This window comes from Clinocottus analis, unplaced genomic scaffold (assembly GCF_023055335.1).
Source record: "Clinocottus analis isolate CAN_PGR_092001 unplaced genomic scaffold, fCliAna1.0.p SCAF_8, whole genome shotgun sequence".
Taxonomy (NCBI): domain Eukaryota; kingdom Metazoa; phylum Chordata; class Actinopteri; order Perciformes; family Cottidae; genus Clinocottus; species Clinocottus analis.
In genome coordinates, this window is record NW_027176240.1 from 10,274,487 (window position 1) to 10,292,057 (window position 17,571).

Here is a 17,571-nt window from a genome sequence, read left to right on the forward strand (position 1 = left end):
CCTACCACATGCGACATGTTAGGAGTCATATTTGGAGGATTAATGACTAATACTGATGAAAAATGGGAATCAACAAAGTTTTTTTTAACTGTGAACTTTGTTTATAAGAGTGACAGAGTAAATCTAAACAATGGAGCACAAAGTACATATATATCATACAGGTGTTGTAGGTAGTTACACAGCAAACTCCTGCTTGATAAATATTTAAAGCCTAAATAACATTTTATTAAAATGTCTAGAAAACTCAATAAGGACGTCGGTTCAGTTATGTTTCATTAAATATATGGCAGCAACAAATGAAATACCTTATCAAATCTTCTTGTCTAAAACAATAACAATATTTTCATCTATGAAAACATTCTTTCAAAATATATTCTTTTAAAGAAATAAATACATCACATTTACAGTCATCACAGCAGAACATTTTGACTGGCCAGAAGAATGACAGTATGTTCGTTGACTACAGGTATATTACTGTAACTCCTTAACTTGGTAACAGTGGCATGCTGTATGTACATTACAGCGTGAACTCTTAACAGTATATAGTATGCAAAATAGCAGGTCTCTCAGCTTTCTTAAACTTGTACAATGGTAATTAGTGGACATTATCTATGGTTGTGTTTTTATACGGTGGAATAAATTTGTCTTTGTCTTCAAGGATGTTTTCATTCTTGTAATTTGCGTTCCAGCTCTGAGAAAACCTTTGCATTGATTTCATCCACTTCATCTTCCACCTAAGCCAAAAAGACAATGAGCCGAATGTTAAACGTGACATAAAAGTTTGTAAAGACATATTTCACCAACTTTTTAATCATGCCAAAAACTTGGAATAGATGCAAGTAAGAAATTGAAGATGTATTGTCTAGTTTCATTGCTAAATCTTTAATTAAAATGAGATCATAGCATAGTTGTCTGCATATGATAATTTAATTATCTAGACAGAAACTTCTGAAAACAATGCTGTTATAAAAACATTGTGAATCTTTGTATGACTTTTTTTTTTTTTTACAAATCTCTGCTCATCTACAAAAGCAAAACCTGCTACAAACTGATCTTGTTAATCACCTGTTCCACGTTGTCTACTTCAGGGACATAAAACTGCAACATGTTCTGAATGCCGTTCTTAAGGGTGACTGAAGAACTGGGACACCCTGTGCAGGAACCGACCAGCTTTAGCTTGACTGTGCCTGCCTCAAACCCCTTATAGATGACATCGCCTCCATCCTCCTGCACTGTAGGTCTTGTGGGTGAAAGAGACCATGACAATTTGTTCAGAACAAAGCAGCCAAGACGTTTAACACGGTTATCTCAGCATGACTGTCACTTACTACACTTTGACCATCATTCTTATTCGTAGTCAGAAATAACCAAAAGAAAATATCTGATCAGGATTGAAATAATATTTATAATACATGCACAATAAAACAGCTAGCTATCCAATTGCAATAGACACTCTTTGGCCCTGTTATGATTATGTATCTTGGGTGACCCGATAAGTGGACAGGTGTGAATGCCCTCAAACTGCATTTAGGACACAATGAGATCCAATCGCTTAGACCACATTCAGTGGTGGTCTGGGACACATATTGCCAAATTATTTTTGCAGTGTGTACATGAATGTGTCATGGGCCACATTTAATGACTATGGGCCAACTCAACTGTGTGGGAGTGTGTTACTCAACAAGGTGATCCACATCAGTTTGTGTTGTCGAGGGTTACATTGCGCCTAAACATTATGAAGATAATATAACAGCCAACACTTGATTACTCCCACATTGTCAACAGAAGCGCATAACAGCTTCACTCTTTCTGTTTCGACCTTTCACAATAAAAGCCCTCGACACATCGGCCCAGCACTTCATCAAAACGCAACTCAGCAAAATAGCCCAATTTATAGAAATATAGCTTAATGGCTTGAGTGCTATCTGTCGGCGTTTTTGCTAAGGTGCTCTGCACAGAACTGACATCTGCCTACCTTCATCCCTGGCTTTCTAGCTCTGCGTCTTTACCAGGCACCAGCGCCAGTGTGACAATACCCTTATGTTTTTAGGGTCATAAAATGTATACAAATTTACAACTTTGTAGGATTTTACTACTCTTTTCTACCAAAGGTTAAAAACCACAACACACTTGGTCTTTGCAAACTGAAAGAAAAATGTACATTTATATTTGTTGCATACTTGCATACAAAGGACAGTAAATAAAAAGGATAAAAATAGCAATGAATAAAATAAAAGATATAAACAACTAGAAATATAATAGAAGTAAAAAATACAAACTATAAAAGAGAGATTAGCCATCTGCAGCTTCAGCTGCACAGTTGATTAGCAGAGGACACAAATGGCTGCATGAAGCACTCAGCTATGATAAATTGACCTCTGGTTATAAGTTCTTTACCTGATTCTGGTGTCCAGAAGCTCTTTTATCATAGACACAACTTCATCATCATCTTCAGAAAGACCTACAAAACAGAGAATATACAAAGTGGATATTTACACAGTTTACAGCAGGGCAGCTGTGTAGCTCCAAGATGCATACTATCCAGGCATTGTATACTCACTGCTTTCATGGTGCACCGCCCCCGTTGTTATCGGGTCACCACTCTCAAAGAACTTAGCAATGGCCTCCAAAGTATGCCGCTTAATGTCTATCCATTCCACATCCTCATCTGTCTGACAGGGAAATAAACAAGTGTTGATTCTCCACATTTTTTTTAGGAACAAAATCAAAGAGACAAGATGTTCGAGGACATTTAATACTTACTTTGGTGATTGTGATGAAGTCAGGGCCATAGAACACACTTTTTACTCCTTCAATTTCGAACAGAGCCCTGAAAAAGACACGTTATCATGTTATTGTTCAATAAACTTAAACAAGATAGGGATGATTCATTCATGTTTGTTAATTAGGTGATAAGGACATCCACTTGTGCTGGCTTTTATCTACACAGTCACTGATGATTACACTGCTTTTTACAATGTTAAGACAAGACAAAATGTATCAGCAAAAGAAATATATCGACACAATTCTTTCTTGCAGTCAGAAATTCTGGAGCATCACAGACTGTAATTTGCACAGGATGCATTAGTCACATCGACTGTATGTACTCTTCTACCAAACAACTCCATCACTGTCTGAAGTTAAAGAAACAACCATGAATAGCTCAATGAAGATAACAACATTTGTTAAACTATTAAAAAAAATTAAGAAAAGAGAATGGAAAAGCCACACATCTCTCAGGCATATATTCCAACTTATAAACATCAACATTTTTATTTAGACACTTTAGATTCCTCCCTAAAATTCCTACTTTATGAAATAAAAACAGTACAATGTCAAAGTACAAGAGTGAACTGGGCACACAACCTGGCTAAAGGTGAACATCCAGCTGAACTCGGAGTGGGAAAGTCAAGCGTCCCATTTCCAAGGACAGGTTTCCCGGGAAGAAACTTCAAGCTTCTGGGGTTTGGAGTGTCTTGAGTCTGGATGGACAGCTGTCTTACTGAAAGATAGGGTGAAAACAATTCCTTTGTTCAGTTTGATATGTTCATTTTTCTTATCTTTACTCAGCAATATGTTTGCAACGAAAAGCTAGAGAGCGAGTGAGTGTATTTAGATGTCCACACAATGGCCCCTCACTTGAGAAGTGAGTGGTTCCCTTCCCGGACAGGGGTTGGACTTTACTGAAGGCCTTGGTCGAGCATTGTGGTCGGTATGAGCTTCTGGTCTTCACTGGACACCTTAAAACGTAAAGAATAGTCGTCTTGTCAGTGAATAAGACTGAAAGTCGTTCATTTCTTGAAGTAGGATTGAATAGTTGGGGCTGAGATGGTTGAAAGCCACGTCTGGTTTCTCCCGCTAATATCTCGGTGTTTCGATGTCACGGAACACACACTGGTGACTTTTTGGTTTACAGCCCAGCTGGCTGCTGTTAGAGACGAACTGACCCGCGTGAGATCAAGAAAGACCCGAAAGACACGTGAAAAAAATCAAAGACGACCAAAAGTAAAATAACCAGACCCGTTGTGTCGATATCTCCAGCTATAACGCCATCAAACGGATCAGAGTTAACTTAACCTATGTCGCAGTTTGCTACTTATCCCTAGCTTAGCTAGGCGTACCCTCTCAAACACATGACGTGTATGTTTAATACAAACATTGCAACTTGTCACATCAGCAGTACATAATGTGTATGGACGATGTATCCCAGCGGCGAAGGTTCAAACCTAAAGTTAGGCGTATTTCTTCTCCGTAAAAATTGCTGAAGTCCCCATCTCATGTGCGCCGCCATTTTGTTTGTTTTGAAGATGAGCACCTCGTGTGGCGGAAAGCACGTAATCCTGAGAAGGGTTGCGACTCGATATCCGTTTCTTTCTTTTGAAAGTTATGTGTTACTATAAACAGACACACATAAGTCAAAGAAATAATAGCGTTTCTTAATTGTATTCTTTTTGCTCATATAGTTATTAAAAAAAGGCAGATGTTTTTATTTTTTTTAAATATTAATAACACATGAGACTAATTACAGCAGTGGTGGAAGACGTAATGTTTACTTTTCTTATTTGTTTATGGTGTTCAACCTTCTGCCTCTGAGCCTACTTTCAATTTTACATTCTACTTAAAATGTACAATGTATATATATTACGCCTGACAACAGGATGCGTTGTGCAAATGACTAATCAAAAACTGTAACTTTAAGCTGGAACTCAAGCAGTAATTATAACAGTTGAACAAATGTAATGAAGTACAAATTAAAAAAAATAATAATACAAATACCATAAAATAGAAATAATCAAATATATTAACTATATATGAACTTAAAAACTGTACTTATAGGTAAATGCACATACTTTCAAGCACTGGAGGACAAAAACAACAAAGCACTTCTTGTAAACATTCAAGACTTTCCTGACACAGCTGAGTTATCTAGTAATGTGTCCTAGTGGCAGAGTTTAGATGAAGTAATTGTTTGGACTAGAACAAACAATGTGACACATTCAAGAAGGCCCACCCCATGTGTGCCAACATTCGTTCTGACAAGGCAAGGTGTTGCTCCAAAGGAGTGGCAGAGAAGAGAGACTCTCCCATAAAAGCAAGACTAGACTGAAGGGTGGAAGATTCTTGTAAACTGCAATAGTGTGTGTGTGTGTGTGTGTGTGTGTGTGTGTGTGTGTGTGTGTGTGCTTGAAGAACCTGAAAGACAGGGTTTGGTCTTTATTTTAGGTTGCAGTAGGTATGAGTCTGACTCCGTGAGCAGCCCTTCAAGAGGTCGACCACTGATTGTTTGGAAGACAGCTGGATTTAAGGAATTCCTGTTGTAACTTGTTACTTGCCTTCTTCGCCACCAAGACATGGTACTATGGATTATTTTCCCCATCTCCCTCTCCCTGGTGTCCTTCACTGGAACATGGACTGTGTAAGTTTACCATAAATTCCATCTTTCTCGATTTGTCTTTAAACTGTGAGCAAACTATTGAAACGTGTTTTTACAAGAGCTGCTCTTTTATTCTTCCATTGTTCGTGTGCTGCCACGCATTTGCAAAGTTTAGCCTTCAACCTTGTGAACCTTCTCAGTAAATGAATCAGTTCATCGTTGTAATGATGAACTGATGTGAAAACTAGAGTATTCACATCTCAAAGCTTGTAGTTGAAAGCGGACTGTGAAGCTGTAAGTGTGAGGTTTCATGACAATGTAACTCCTGCGTAGGATTATTGAACTACTTTATGATTATCAAGATTTGACATATTTGAACTGTATATTCCTGGCTCATTGGACATTGAGATTCCAGTCGTGATAACACATGGCCTTGAATAGGAAATGATTTTACTATTTTAACTTCATGCAGGTCTTTGCTGTTTTTGAAAAGCCTATTCGTAAAAGTGTAGAGTCAGAGCATAGAGCTTATCTGCTGCCTACACTTCACAGTGAAACGGGCTGAAAATATGTGGTCCGGCTTGTTTGTCCGTTGAAAGACAAGCACACCAGATTTTCAAGATGTTCACACATACAAACTGACAAACTGCTTCTTGAACCTATCTATGCTTACTCATGAACTTACCTGTTATTCATGTTTCTAATTATTAAGCTCTGTTAGCTATTAGTAAATACCCCTGCTGGGGGGCTTTCCCCCTCATTCTGCTGTGAAAATATATATTTAACTTCTCTGAAATCCTCTTAAATTAATATATTCAGAAAAAGTACAAGATTATGTTTTGTTTATGTTAAATTACAACACATCAATATTACAAAAACTACCATACCGTAGTTTGAATCTTAATTCTCACACATCCAGAGCCCAAATAATAATGTTTTTCACTATTTTGTTTCATATTTTCAGATATGGCCTGGCCTTTGCTAACAAACATGTGTGCTCTCTCAGTGACTGGTGAGTTGTCTTATTATTGATATCATCATTATTTGGATGGGATAGAATCTCCAGAACCTCCTTTATTTGTTTTTTAGGAGTAATGACAACTACTGTAAAGTGAATCAGACCACTGGATGTTGCCTCGTACCCACTATAAGGTGAGAATGAACTTCAGTTCACATTTTGATTATCCTTTCCAATATAATCAAATAGGGAGGTGTAATTAATTCCACTTAATATTTCTAGCTCAAGTGGAATAAGCCCACCAGAAAATTCCCTTTTTACAGCCACAATCAACGCTGGATCCTTTCTGTGTGAGTTGACCTGATCAACATCTAACACTTTATGTATTATGTGAGCGATATCTGTTTTAACCACTGTGGTCTCCTCTTTAGTTCTGCTGTTCTGCTTATTCCACCATGCTCATATTATGGAGAGACATGCATGCCACTCCATGCTAAGCAAGTTTGCGCTTGTCTTTGGTGTGGTGGCAGCCTTGGGGGCATTCGCAGCGGGAAACTGTAATGTAAGTATTGCACATCCTGCTGTGTCTGTTTGAATACGTTAAATGAGCAGCTTTGAATTGCTATCAGCAAGCCCATATAACCTGAGGGAGAAATAAATATGAATATGAACAGTAAAGCTGAATAGCTTCAGTTTGCTCCTGTGCTGGAAAGGCAAACAAGGGTGTGTGTAATAATTGTTTTATGTCACCTGTAGTTATTAGTTGGAGTAGAAGCACCATTTTTACAGGTTTCTACACCTCTTCTACTGTTTTTAAACATGATATGGCTTGGTTCCTAGCAAATTGGGCCATTTTTATTTGACTAATATCAAAAGTGTTGTAAATACCAATATCAACATTTAATTGTTGATGCCAGACTAATAAACAGGAGGGAATAGGAACCAGTTACCAGTAAAAAAAAAAAGCTATTGTGAAATATTTTATTTTTATAGCACAATTCACCACCCAAACTGCTGACCCTATGCCTCTGCAATTAAAAATAACAATTTATCAGGTGACATAGTTGTTTGGGGTTGTTTCAATTAGACGTTGACCTTCTGTCTACCCACCACAGCCCGGTTATCTTGCGCTGCTTCACTACCTCGGCGCTGCCCTGAGCTTCATGTGCATCTGCTTCTACACCGTCCTGCTCACTTCGCTGACCGGGAAGTGTGTGCTGACCGGATATGAAAAGATACTCTACCCGTTCCGCATCACCTCCACTGTGATTCAAACCATCGTCACCATCTGCTGTATCCTTTCATGAATTAAATATTTTGTGCGTTAGGTACTTAACACAAATGTTCTTGTTAAAGGAAGTTATATGAAAGGTGTGCAGCGAGTTATGACATTTCCGCAACAGACTTCAGTTACACTCTCCGGCTGTTCTACAGCATGACTAGCACATTTCCTTTGTGCCATGTTTGGATCCAGGCTGCTGCTTTTGTGTACAAAGTGGGACCGGCCACAACTCGCCATCACAGATGTAGATTAGACTCAATGAGATTTTAATCCTTCAACTTGTCTACAGCTAAACTTTGTACCAGATTGTCATTAGTTGGAGATGTACCTTGAAATGTGGCTCCTAGTTTGAAGTGGATCAAATGTAATGCATTCTCTATATATATATAAAAAAAAAAAACTAGCCCAGGTGTGCAATATCATATTGTATTACAGGACGAAAAGAGGGCACATGCCTCTTGTACTTTGTATGTCGTGTTTAGGTTGTTCCTCAATGCTCCTGAACAGATCTCCACCGGGTTGAAATGCAATTTACAATGATAGTTTTTAGTCACAACTGTTTCATACATCCTTGACCTGAAACCCTTCAGATAGTGTTTTGTTTGCCCAGGAAGAGTACTACTACATTCACCTGTCGGCAATATTTGAGTGGATGCTCAGCTTCAACCTGGAGCTGTTTGAGCTCAGCTTCGTCGTGGAGTTTTGGTTCTTCTCGTCCTACATGATCTCAAATCTGTTGAGCAGACGAGAGGAAGAAAAGCCTTTGATGTTGACAATGTCCTGATATGAAGCTGCCAGGGTTCAGGTGAAGCACACGAGCTGTGGCGATGGACTGAGTGAGACATCTGGAAAGACATCCGTAACTGGACCGTGGCTGGAGGAGCAATAATTCTTTCCATCATTCTGATAGAATGGATTTAAAGCCATTTATGGATCAAGAATTTGATTATTTTCTTTACTGAGCATTCCTTATCCTAAACTGTAGTTATTCCTTATTTATTAAAACAATCTTGTACAGCGAATAACCAAACATATCAGTTGTATTATGCTTGCGTGAAAGCCACGTTAATGCTCACCCAACAGAACAATGAACCCGATGTGTCTTACTCCATTTGTTTTTTTTTATTACAATTAATTGAATGTTAATATAATCAAAATTAAGGTTCTATGAGCATTTGCGTATAGCTTTGGCACTTTAATAAAATCATGAACACTGTAAACACCGAGACGTTATTCCGTTGCAATGTACATTCAGATGGTAATTTCTTATGCCAAATGACCCGGTTTGGCAGGATGACTGGGTGACAGTGGGACAAAATAAGGAATTCACCGACAGACGTACTGAAAACAAGGACGTTAACTCAGCAGGTGAATGATTCAGAGGAATCCGGTTCAGTTGGTTGTGTACAGCACAGTTCTGTCTTTTGCATTACATATCTTCAGGTATTTTATGTGCGTCAGAAGACGGGTAGGGTGAGGCTCTCTGTTACTTTCAAGGTGAATTCCTTTCAGAGGCAATGAAAATGTACTTTGTTGCTCAAATGAATTAATACAATATATGTTGTCTCAAAATTAGAATGTTGCTGGATCCAACGAGTGAGCTCAAGTCAGATTCTTTGACAATTCAGTGTGATACTTCGAAACCATAAACATCCCAAAAAAATTAGACAACATTGATCTGGTTTTAATGCAAAGCACTTAACCTTTACTTGAAAGAAGGCAATATACATCCTGGAATTACAGATAATAAAGTTACATTATGAGCAAAATCATTTCACAATGAATATCATCTTTCCTTTGCATCAACCAAGAGAGGAGTGCGACATTATCTACAGTTTTTGTTAGGAAGAGAACAGTGAAAAGCACACCTAATTATTTCAGCATTTTTACTTTATGATACACTGTAAAAAATGTCATATATATGCAGAAGTCCACATTATTGACCGTAATAACAAAAAAAGAAAAAAAAGTTTCATGGTTATCTTTCAACTAAGTAATTTATCTGCAATGCATACATTATAAATAAATGTAAGGGGAAGAAAAAAGTTCAAAAACTACAAGCAATATTCCACAATTCCAGCATGGCTGGAACAACAAGTGGCCTTAAATCCATACCATATGTACTTTGGAGTGTGACCACAGCTTTTACAAACCTTTAAGATACTGTAGATTCTTAAAGCTGGTATGTGGAAAGCCCAACTCATGCTTAACACTTGTGGAGAAATCAAGTTAAAATTGCTCTTAAAATTTGTTCTGTGAAGATAAGTTCCCTACTTGTTGCCATCTTTACCTGTGAGGTGAGAAACTGTTTTGTAAGGAGTGATAAATTCAGCATGAGAAAACCACAAGGCTGTATATTCAAAGAAAGTTTAGTTTTTTTGCAATTCCAAGCTATTTAGTCGTGAAAAAAAAAGCTTTTTCTTAGCTAAGCTAGGGGAGGTCACTGGTATTAATCACAGAACTCTTCAACTCTAAAAAGGAAATAATTTGTGTTCTCAAGCTCATGTGTGACATGTTGAGCCAAATACTCCTTTATGACCTCTTTCCTATTCATGACCATCACCCCGCTGGTTTCTCGCATTGGGTGAAGATCCAAGATATTTGAACGAATCTCTTTTCAATAAAAAGGAAAAGACACTACCGTAGTTGACAACTGAAAAATTATTATTGTGACGATGCGATTTGGTAATTGTTTAAATCTACAGCAAGTTGAAATGGATGTGAAGGAGTTTTTCAAACAGAGTACATGTTCTTGGTGGTAGATCCGCTCTTGCTGGATGTGTCGTCATGTGACTGGTAGCCGAGCATGGCTTTGTTGGGAATGCTGAGGCGCTCTTTATAATTTTGCCTGTGAAAAGACAAGATGAGTGCTGTGTGAAGACTAATGCCAACCAAGTGTCTCCATCTAGTGATCAGCTACCGTACTTTCCATCACTTGTCCTTGCATTATTTCCGATAGACGAGATGACTCACCCTATCGTCATGATGGCATCCCTGTTGCCGCAGTTGCTAGTCCAGATGGCTATTTTGTCACCTTTTGGTCTGACGTTGACCACAGCGCCACACACATCTTCACTTGCCACGTCAAACGACTCACCGACTAAACACAAGAGCTGCAAGACACACAAAACATGACACGCTATATGAACCATACTGTGTTTTTTTCCCCATAAATCTCAACTGTTCAGAAGGTAGAGGTTCATCTGTTATTCGCTTCATGAAAAGAGTCGTCTTACCGTCTCCATCCAGTAGCGGTCAAGGTCATTATGTCTCTGCTGCTTATTGAGAGTCATTAGCCATCGACCCCCGAGCTTGTTCCTGTCGTCCTCCCACATCGGCTTGATCCCATCCTGACACACAAAGTGAAATGTTCAATGCTTGACAATTGGTTTCTTGGTATTTTAGCACTTTTGTAAATTTGCTTATGACTTTTAAGTCATGAGTTTATCTCTGCTCAAAACAAGTCAAATGTTCACATTCTACAAACATTCAAAAGGTTAAAAAGGGAAACTGTATTTTCTTAATAAAAGAACATTGAATTATTTTGAAAGAGGCCTTACCTTAAATAAACAATAATCACAGCCAAAGCCAAGTTTGCTTGGTTGCTGTATGTGGTTGTATAATCTGTAAGAAACATAGAATAGTGTTTAAGGTATTCCAAAATGTTGAATAAGTGACAGTACAAGTACATCATTCAGATTGATGGAACAGTGAATAATTAATTTACCACTCAAGGGATACATATTGAGCTCCTACACAAGCACCTCAACCTGTAAATGCTCTTATATGACGAAGTGTCAGTTGTTTTCCTGTAAAAGTTGTTCTACTAACGTGGGTGAGGCATATTAACACCTAGGAAACTTACATTTTTGTTTTTAGCCAATATTTTTAAAAACATGCATTGAGGTGCAAACAGAGGAAAATGAAATCATAAACAAAGAGTTGATGCACACTCAAGCTGACTTCCTCCGTGTTAGAAATAATTGAATGACAATTTTGATTATCAGAATTCAAGAAATCCCTTCACGTCTCCACACTCATCACTGAAGGAAGACATCAATTTTTCAAAAATATCATTCTTCGGAGATTATTCACTTATACCCCTATACATCATAATCACATTATAGGATAAGTAGAGAAAACTTACGCCCAAAAGTCTTCCACAGTGTCAAACTTGGAAATGAGACGCAGGTTCTCTGTCCAGCTTTTGCTCTTGTCGTTTTTAAAATACCACAGGGCCCATCTGAGAGAAAAACACCAGAACCAAAACACTCAGTATTTACAGGACTGTGGAAAAATGACAATATTTTTACAGTGGCAGAAAAATGACGATATTTCTTCATGCAGAAGAACACGAAAAGGCCGGCCATCATTATCATCACATCAAATGCAGCCTTTGTTTGTGACGGGTTATTCTTTTATCCATTCCCAGGAGGCATAGGGTGAGCAGGGGAGGGCTGAGTGCAACGAGAGGACATTAGCCGAACCCAGTGTCCCCATCCATAACCTCACCACAAATAGAAACCAGCCACCCCACCCATGTATCATGATCATGGATACTACACTTGACGGCAAACCACAGCTTGGTGCATGTAGCAATGTCAGTGACACTCATTGTTACACATCACAGGCGTATTATTAGTAGAAATGGAGGCGAGACAACACACAGGTGTGACTCCTTTGGTGAACCTCGCCGAGGACAGTTTGTTTACCCGCCTAGTCGTGGCACGTAAACAAACATGGGTGGCAGATTGTTTTTGCAAAATGCAGGTGAAGTGATTAGGGGCGTGCAGGATGACATAAAATTCAGTATTTTTTGGGCGGATACTCCATATGCTTCTACCAATGGTCACAAATGCAAAGGAAACGTATGATGTAAATGCAATGTTATTTATTTAAAGTTAGTAGCCTATTTAAAGCGCTGCGGTTTTGAGGTGCAAGTGAACTGTGTTGCTGAGCTACCTGGATCTTAGCAATTAGGAATATTGGGCAAAAAAGGTTGTTATATTTTCAAATATTTACTGTTATTTTTTTATTTAAAAGTTTGTATTCAGCTCTTTTCACCACAGCCAAAATGGAACTGCGGTAACTGTATGTAAACATAAACTGTCTCTGGGTGACGTAGTTCATCGGGCGTAGAATCTCTCACGTCCTTGTCCATACGCTAGAACAAAAAATGCATTGCTTATATACGGTATTGTATTTGTGTATATGTAAGCCAATTACTAAATGAGAAAAGCAGTAAAGAAACGCCTAATTCAAATTCAGGTAATTTAGAAATTGACACAAAACAGTGTCATCAATACATAGTTTAGTCCAGTAGAAATTAGATAAGTTGATTTTTCAACTGTAAAATGTACAGCTCAATGAGTTTCTCGAACATACACGCAAAAATATAAGGGATTAGCATCAAGAAAGTTTGTTGATGATACTATAAAAAATACAATTGGCTGACATTGTTATTGGATTTTCTTTCAACTTTCAACAAAATATTGACAGCAGTAATTGCTTCTAAAATTTGGTGTCAGTCTTCACATTTCATGGAGTAACTGAAGGTCATTCTTTAAAATACCAGAGGATGTTGGCTATTCTCTAAACACAGCCATGTTTCCATCCTCCATCTCTAAAGAAAAGAACAGCCATGTCTTGAAATAAAATCATGGGAGCATAAGCATTAAGGATATTAGGGGTTAGCCCATTCATTAATATAATTTACATCAATGTAAAACATTTTCCACAGCATACTGCAGGTTTTATGAATGTATTTATCTGCCCTTTCTGCAACTCCTGGTTTCCCTTCTTTTTAGTAGCATATGAAATGTTGCATGACTTGAAAGCAATCACTGTCTACTTATGTTACAGCTAATTGATAGAGAAGTACAGCCTGTTTAAATCTGGAGATTAAACTTCTCAACAAAAATAAAAGCAGATATGAAATAATTCTGTTGCATCGACAAATAAGATTCAAGTCTCTCAGAGTTGATGATTATTTTACACAAGACTGACTAAAACAGCATTGCTGGTTTGAGTTCACTGAGTTGTTTCTCTTTTATTAAGTAAGGCTCCATTTTATTCTTGCTCTGACAGAAGGAAAACAGCAACAAGACGAGACTCAACATGCAGTTTATTAGGTACACCTAGCCAAAAACTACGGCATTCTAATACAACAAATCCTACCTTCTGGTTATAATGTTCAGTTTTTGTTGAAGATGTAATTAGAGATGTTGACTCAACTTTATCATCAGTCGGAGGCTGTAGTTTGTGGTGCTGTTGAAATGTATTGCGTTATACTGACAGGTATTTCTATCATTTCTCGACCGCCAATGGGGGTTGGCCACAGAACAGCAACACTCTCTGAAAAACGCAGAACTGTTCAAGGTTTACCTTCAAACTGAGCATATATTTTAAAGTAATATTTCACAACACACCAGTCTTACAAAAGTCTCATTAATTCATTGAGCCTGGGCTTCCTCATAGCGAAGCAAAGAAGACAGAAGCAACAACATCTAGCCCTCTTACTGAGACATCCACGATTAAGGGTGTGACAGTGAAAGCATCATGATACAGTTAAGTAACCACAAAATGTTTAAATACAATCTGTGCAACTAAAACAGGGATGGCTAAAGCGGCAGATGGAGACAACCTTCACCTCTGAAGCGGGGCCAAACAAGCAGAATGGCCTAGAAGTGACTTACTAAGTGAACTATTCAGCGTTTCCTAAACCAACTGTACAATGTGACTGAATAGGTCGTCACCACAACCACCACAGAACTATGATAACATTTCTAAAAGGACAATAGTGAACAACAATTGCCCCACTAACATGCAGGGTAGGAAGCAGAATTCTTCATCCACTGCCTTAACTGTAAATGATTTACTATCATGATGTTCTTTTCCATGGCATCTTCAACATAACACAAATATCCACTATATGTTACACAATTCATTTTAATTAGGCTTAGTTTGGTGCTCTGAATCACGTTACTAAAAATAGAACATTATAAATACAAAACAAGGCATTCAACACACATCCTCAAGAGTCATTATCAAGGCAATTTGACTAGTTTCTGTCCATTCGTTTGCAATTCGATAGCAGTAGCTAACATTCAAAAATGAGTAAATACCCTTTCCCCAAAACAAGATGACTTAATGTGCTCTTCAGTGTTACATGTGGTATGCAACCTCTCCTATCCTCTTAAATGTATAATTAACATTAATTTAACAACTAACATGACTATTAACCTTATTCTAAACGGGTAAACAGTAGTGCCTATTCAGTTTTACTACTCCTCCATGTGTTACATTATTAGATTCTATCTAGAAATTAACTTCAATCCCATTACTTTTTATCAAAACACATGTTATCAAGCAGATATGTTACAGCATTTGTTACAAATGCTGTAACATATACTACACATACTAATTCTGAATCACTATTAAGGTTGTCTGACCGTCCACTAACATTGGAGTATTGCTGTCCATGTCAGCACATGCACCTTGAGTTTGCAACATCTCATCAAACCCAGCAGCTGGTTTATTCCCACCTGTTTTGCAAGGGGTGCTTGATATACTCCTCAGGATTTGCAACGACTTCGCTCTCAGTTGGTGGTGTTTCTTCTGGTTCTGGTGCTTTCTGCTGGGAGATAAACACAAACAGCATATATTGTATCACAATCCAAGAAATATATTAATTCAAAATACCTCAACCCTGTATGTTTACTGACTGCCGCCAACATAAAAGTGCAGAGTTTGTACAGGTTATATAGAAAGCTGAGATGAGTTATGTTTTTTTTAATTTAAATGTTTTACTAGTCTTGTTATATGAGGCTGAATGTGGTTACTGCTACAATGAAGCTAAAATCATGTCTTCTCCTGATCGACACGTAACTATCACAAATAAATTACCATTTTTTCAACCTGTATACCGGGTCCAGCTGATCTAATAACTTTAATTTGCAAGAACCTTCATTATTGAGGTGTTAATTGAAAAAAAAGTAATTTAATACTATTTTAGTGCATACACTTTTCGATAAATCCTCCTTCTGGTAGGCCACAACATCCACTTTACAGTTACAGCTTGTTCCTTAGCGACCACATTTCTGTCTCACAACCACATTGTTAAATATATTCAAAAACATTCACACACAGTCAGTTAATATCACTTAGGGAAGTTAACGTCGCTAGCATTAGTTTTAGCAGACGGGCTAAGCTAGCTACAAGCTAGAAAGCTAGATACACACGTGTCAAGATCATCAAACATATAATCAATAATATCACGGTACGTGTATTTAAAGGTGCCGATGGTTGAACGTAATAACTGAGACACTGACTCCAATATCGAAGAAGATTAAAACAAATCATAGATTGTAGTTTGAATGAACGCCGTGCAGGCAGTCCCTCCCTGATAACAAAGTCAGGCACTGCCTTTCACATGACATGCTAGCTGCTAACTGAGATCCACGACAACGGACACATCTGTGAGCAGAAACACAACCACAAATGGTCGGCCCGTTTAAAGGAAGCAGATTCTACATTTTAAAAATGCGTTGGATGTGGTGCAGATGCAGCAGTTTCTTCCATGTACATTAGTCGGCATTTTTTTTAATCATCTATCTCTTGTCTCTCTTACCGGCTCGGATGTCGCCATCTTGACTGTAGAAATGTTCTGCTCGTCCAGCGCTTCTGCGTCACACTCCTGCCACTCACTCGACAACGGAAGCCGCCGAAGTCCAATCTAGTTCAAATAAAATGACACACATCAAGCTAATGTATACTGTATTTTTGTAATATAGCTGGATGTAATCTGAATATAGAATGTATATTTGAAAGTAGGCCCAGAGTCACAGGGTTGAACACAATAATTTCTAACATGGGATTCAATTTTCTGGTCTGACAGTGTTTTCCTTTGCTCTTTCCACCATCGGTACATACCTATTTATATATGTAAGGCCAAAGATGCAGACAAGGAGCCCAAATGACTATCTGTATATGGATACCCTCACTGCATTATTACTGATGGTGATTGGTGCTTGATTTGGTTTCCAATGACACAACCAATGCACAAGTTCCTAAAAAAAGAAACATAGTGTATTTGTGTATACTCGTCACAGTGCCTACAGCCCATTCTGGCGTAATCTAAAATCAAGGCTGGTATGAGAGGTCATGTGATTAGGATACATGTGTGATCCCTAATTTCCCTGAGTTCTCACTATGGCTGTTTTGTTCCTCATCATGAAGAGTAAAGTGATAACTCTTTTAAAATTCTTTAGATTCGGTCCACGGTGTAATCACTTGAATATTATTGCTCCAAGTGTAGCTAAATCCAATTTCAGTATTCAATGCCTACACTACCCATAACTGTGTGTAAAGACAACCACTGTGTTACTACCTCATTATTCAGTATATTTTTATATATAATGAGCCACCAATTGACGTTTCAGACAGTTATGAATAATTATTTTGAGCCATCACAAACAGGAAACTATATTGTACATACATTTCACAGTGAGACATAGATACTCAACTCCCTTTTTTAATGTAATTATAAAATCCAAAGTTGTCAGTTACATTCATTCTATGGTGGAAAGTAACTGAGTGCATCTACTTAAGACATTTAGATTTTTTTTTACTTTACATGAGCATTTTAATTTGCTGCTATCATTCTATTTGCATCATTCTATAATGTATACTATATAATTTATGCTACACTACATGTATTTGATAATTATAGTTACTACTTCACAGATTCAGATTACTAATACAAAATACAATCAGCCAAGCAATTATGATAAATTAAGAGAAGGCTTTATCTAGATCTCAGTATTGTATAAAGTAATTAAAATGATCCCCACTTTTACCAGCTGCAACATCAATAGTTCATATCCAATAATATCATGTTTATTGGTTCATTCATCTTTTGCACTTAAAGTATATTTGTATGCTCAAACTTATGTACTA

The 17,571-nt window shown here is 37.7% G+C and overlaps 3 protein-coding genes across 4 annotated transcripts; 1 reads left to right on the plus strand and 2 right to left on the minus strand.

Moving 5' to 3' along the window:
• Positions 1-98: 98 nt before the first annotated feature.
• zgc:110319 (uncharacterized protein LOC796111 homolog) lies at positions 99-4,327 on the minus strand. Its single transcript, XM_068567146.1, has 8 exons — positions 4,227-4,327; positions 3,640-3,740; positions 3,367-3,502; positions 2,764-2,830; positions 2,561-2,672; positions 2,398-2,461; positions 1,066-1,240; positions 99-734 (listed from the first exon to the last, which is right to left on the minus strand). Exons 1-8 carry the CDS (start codon positions 4,289-4,291, stop codon positions 666-668), a joined length of 789 nt encoding a protein of 262 aa, XP_068423247.1. The 5' UTR covers positions 4,292-4,327; the 3' UTR covers positions 99-665.
• An 825-nt stretch (positions 4,328-5,152) lies between these two features.
• On the plus strand, positions 5,153-9,372 carry si:dkey-228d14.5 (uncharacterized protein LOC796266 homolog). The gene is made up of 7 exons (XM_068568124.1): positions 5,153-5,416; positions 6,339-6,386; positions 6,464-6,526; positions 6,615-6,682; positions 6,764-6,894; positions 7,448-7,625; positions 8,205-9,372. Exons 1-7 carry the CDS (start codon positions 5,352-5,354, stop codon positions 8,396-8,398), a joined length of 747 nt encoding a protein of 248 aa, XP_068424225.1. The 5' UTR covers positions 5,153-5,351; the 3' UTR covers positions 8,399-9,372.
• Positions 9,373-9,967: 595 nt separating this feature from the next.
• On the minus strand, positions 9,968-16,321 carry eif4e1c (eukaryotic translation initiation factor 4E family member 1c). Of its 2 annotated transcripts, none has more exons than XM_068568127.1 (7): positions 16,244-16,321; positions 15,159-15,247; positions 11,762-11,857; positions 11,175-11,238; positions 10,851-10,964; positions 10,588-10,727; positions 9,968-10,462 (listed from the first exon to the last, which is right to left on the minus strand). In XM_068568127.1, exons 1-7 carry the CDS (start codon positions 16,259-16,261, stop codon positions 10,348-10,350), a joined length of 636 nt encoding a protein of 211 aa, XP_068424228.1. In that variant the 5' UTR covers positions 16,262-16,321; the 3' UTR covers positions 9,968-10,347. The 2 variants fall into 2 exon arrangements, with proteins under 2 accessions (XP_068424228.1, XP_068424226.1); XM_068568125.1 differs by having other exon boundaries at positions 15,159-15,250; positions 16,244-16,308.
• Positions 16,322-17,571: the final 1,250 nt, after the last annotated feature.

What these genes read in the sequence shown, in the direction of transcription:
- zgc:110319 (XM_068567146.1), bottom strand. Translation starts at nt 4,291, where the DNA reads ATGGCGGCGCACATGAGATGGGGACTTCAGCAATTTTTACGGAGAAGA. An exon ending in AGAAATACGCCTAACTTTAG is followed by an intron (nt 3,741 to 4,226) that starts GTTTGAACCTTC and finishes TTACGTTTTAAG; the next exon opens with GTGTCCAGTGAAGACCAGAA. An exon ending in CTTCTGGACACCAGAATCAG is followed by an intron (nt 1,241 to 2,397) that starts GTAAAGAACTTA and finishes TTCACCCACAAG; the next exon opens with ACCTACAGTGCAGGAGGATG.
- eif4e1c (XM_068568125.1), bottom strand. An exon ending in ACTGTGGAAGACTTTTGGGC is followed by an intron (nt 11,239 to 11,761) that starts GTAAGTTTTCTC and finishes TGTTTCTTACAG; the next exon opens with ATTATACAACCACATACAGC. An exon ending in ACCGCTACTGGATGGAGACG is followed by an intron (nt 10,728 to 10,850) that starts GTAAGACGACTC and finishes TGTGTCTTGCAG; the next exon opens with CTCTTGTGTTTAGTCGGTGA.
- si:dkey-228d14.5 (XM_068568124.1), top strand. Translation starts at nt 5,352, where the DNA reads ATGGTACTATGGATTATTTTCCCCATCTCCCTCTCCCTGGTGTCCTTC. An exon ending in GTGTGCTCTCTCAGTGACTG is followed by an intron (nt 6,387 to 6,463) that starts GTGAGTTGTCTT and finishes TTTGTTTTTTAG; the next exon opens with GAGTAATGACAACTACTGTA. An exon ending in CAACGCTGGATCCTTTCTGT is followed by an intron (nt 6,683 to 6,763) that starts GTGAGTTGACCT and finishes TCTCCTCTTTAG; the next exon opens with TTCTGCTGTTCTGCTTATTC.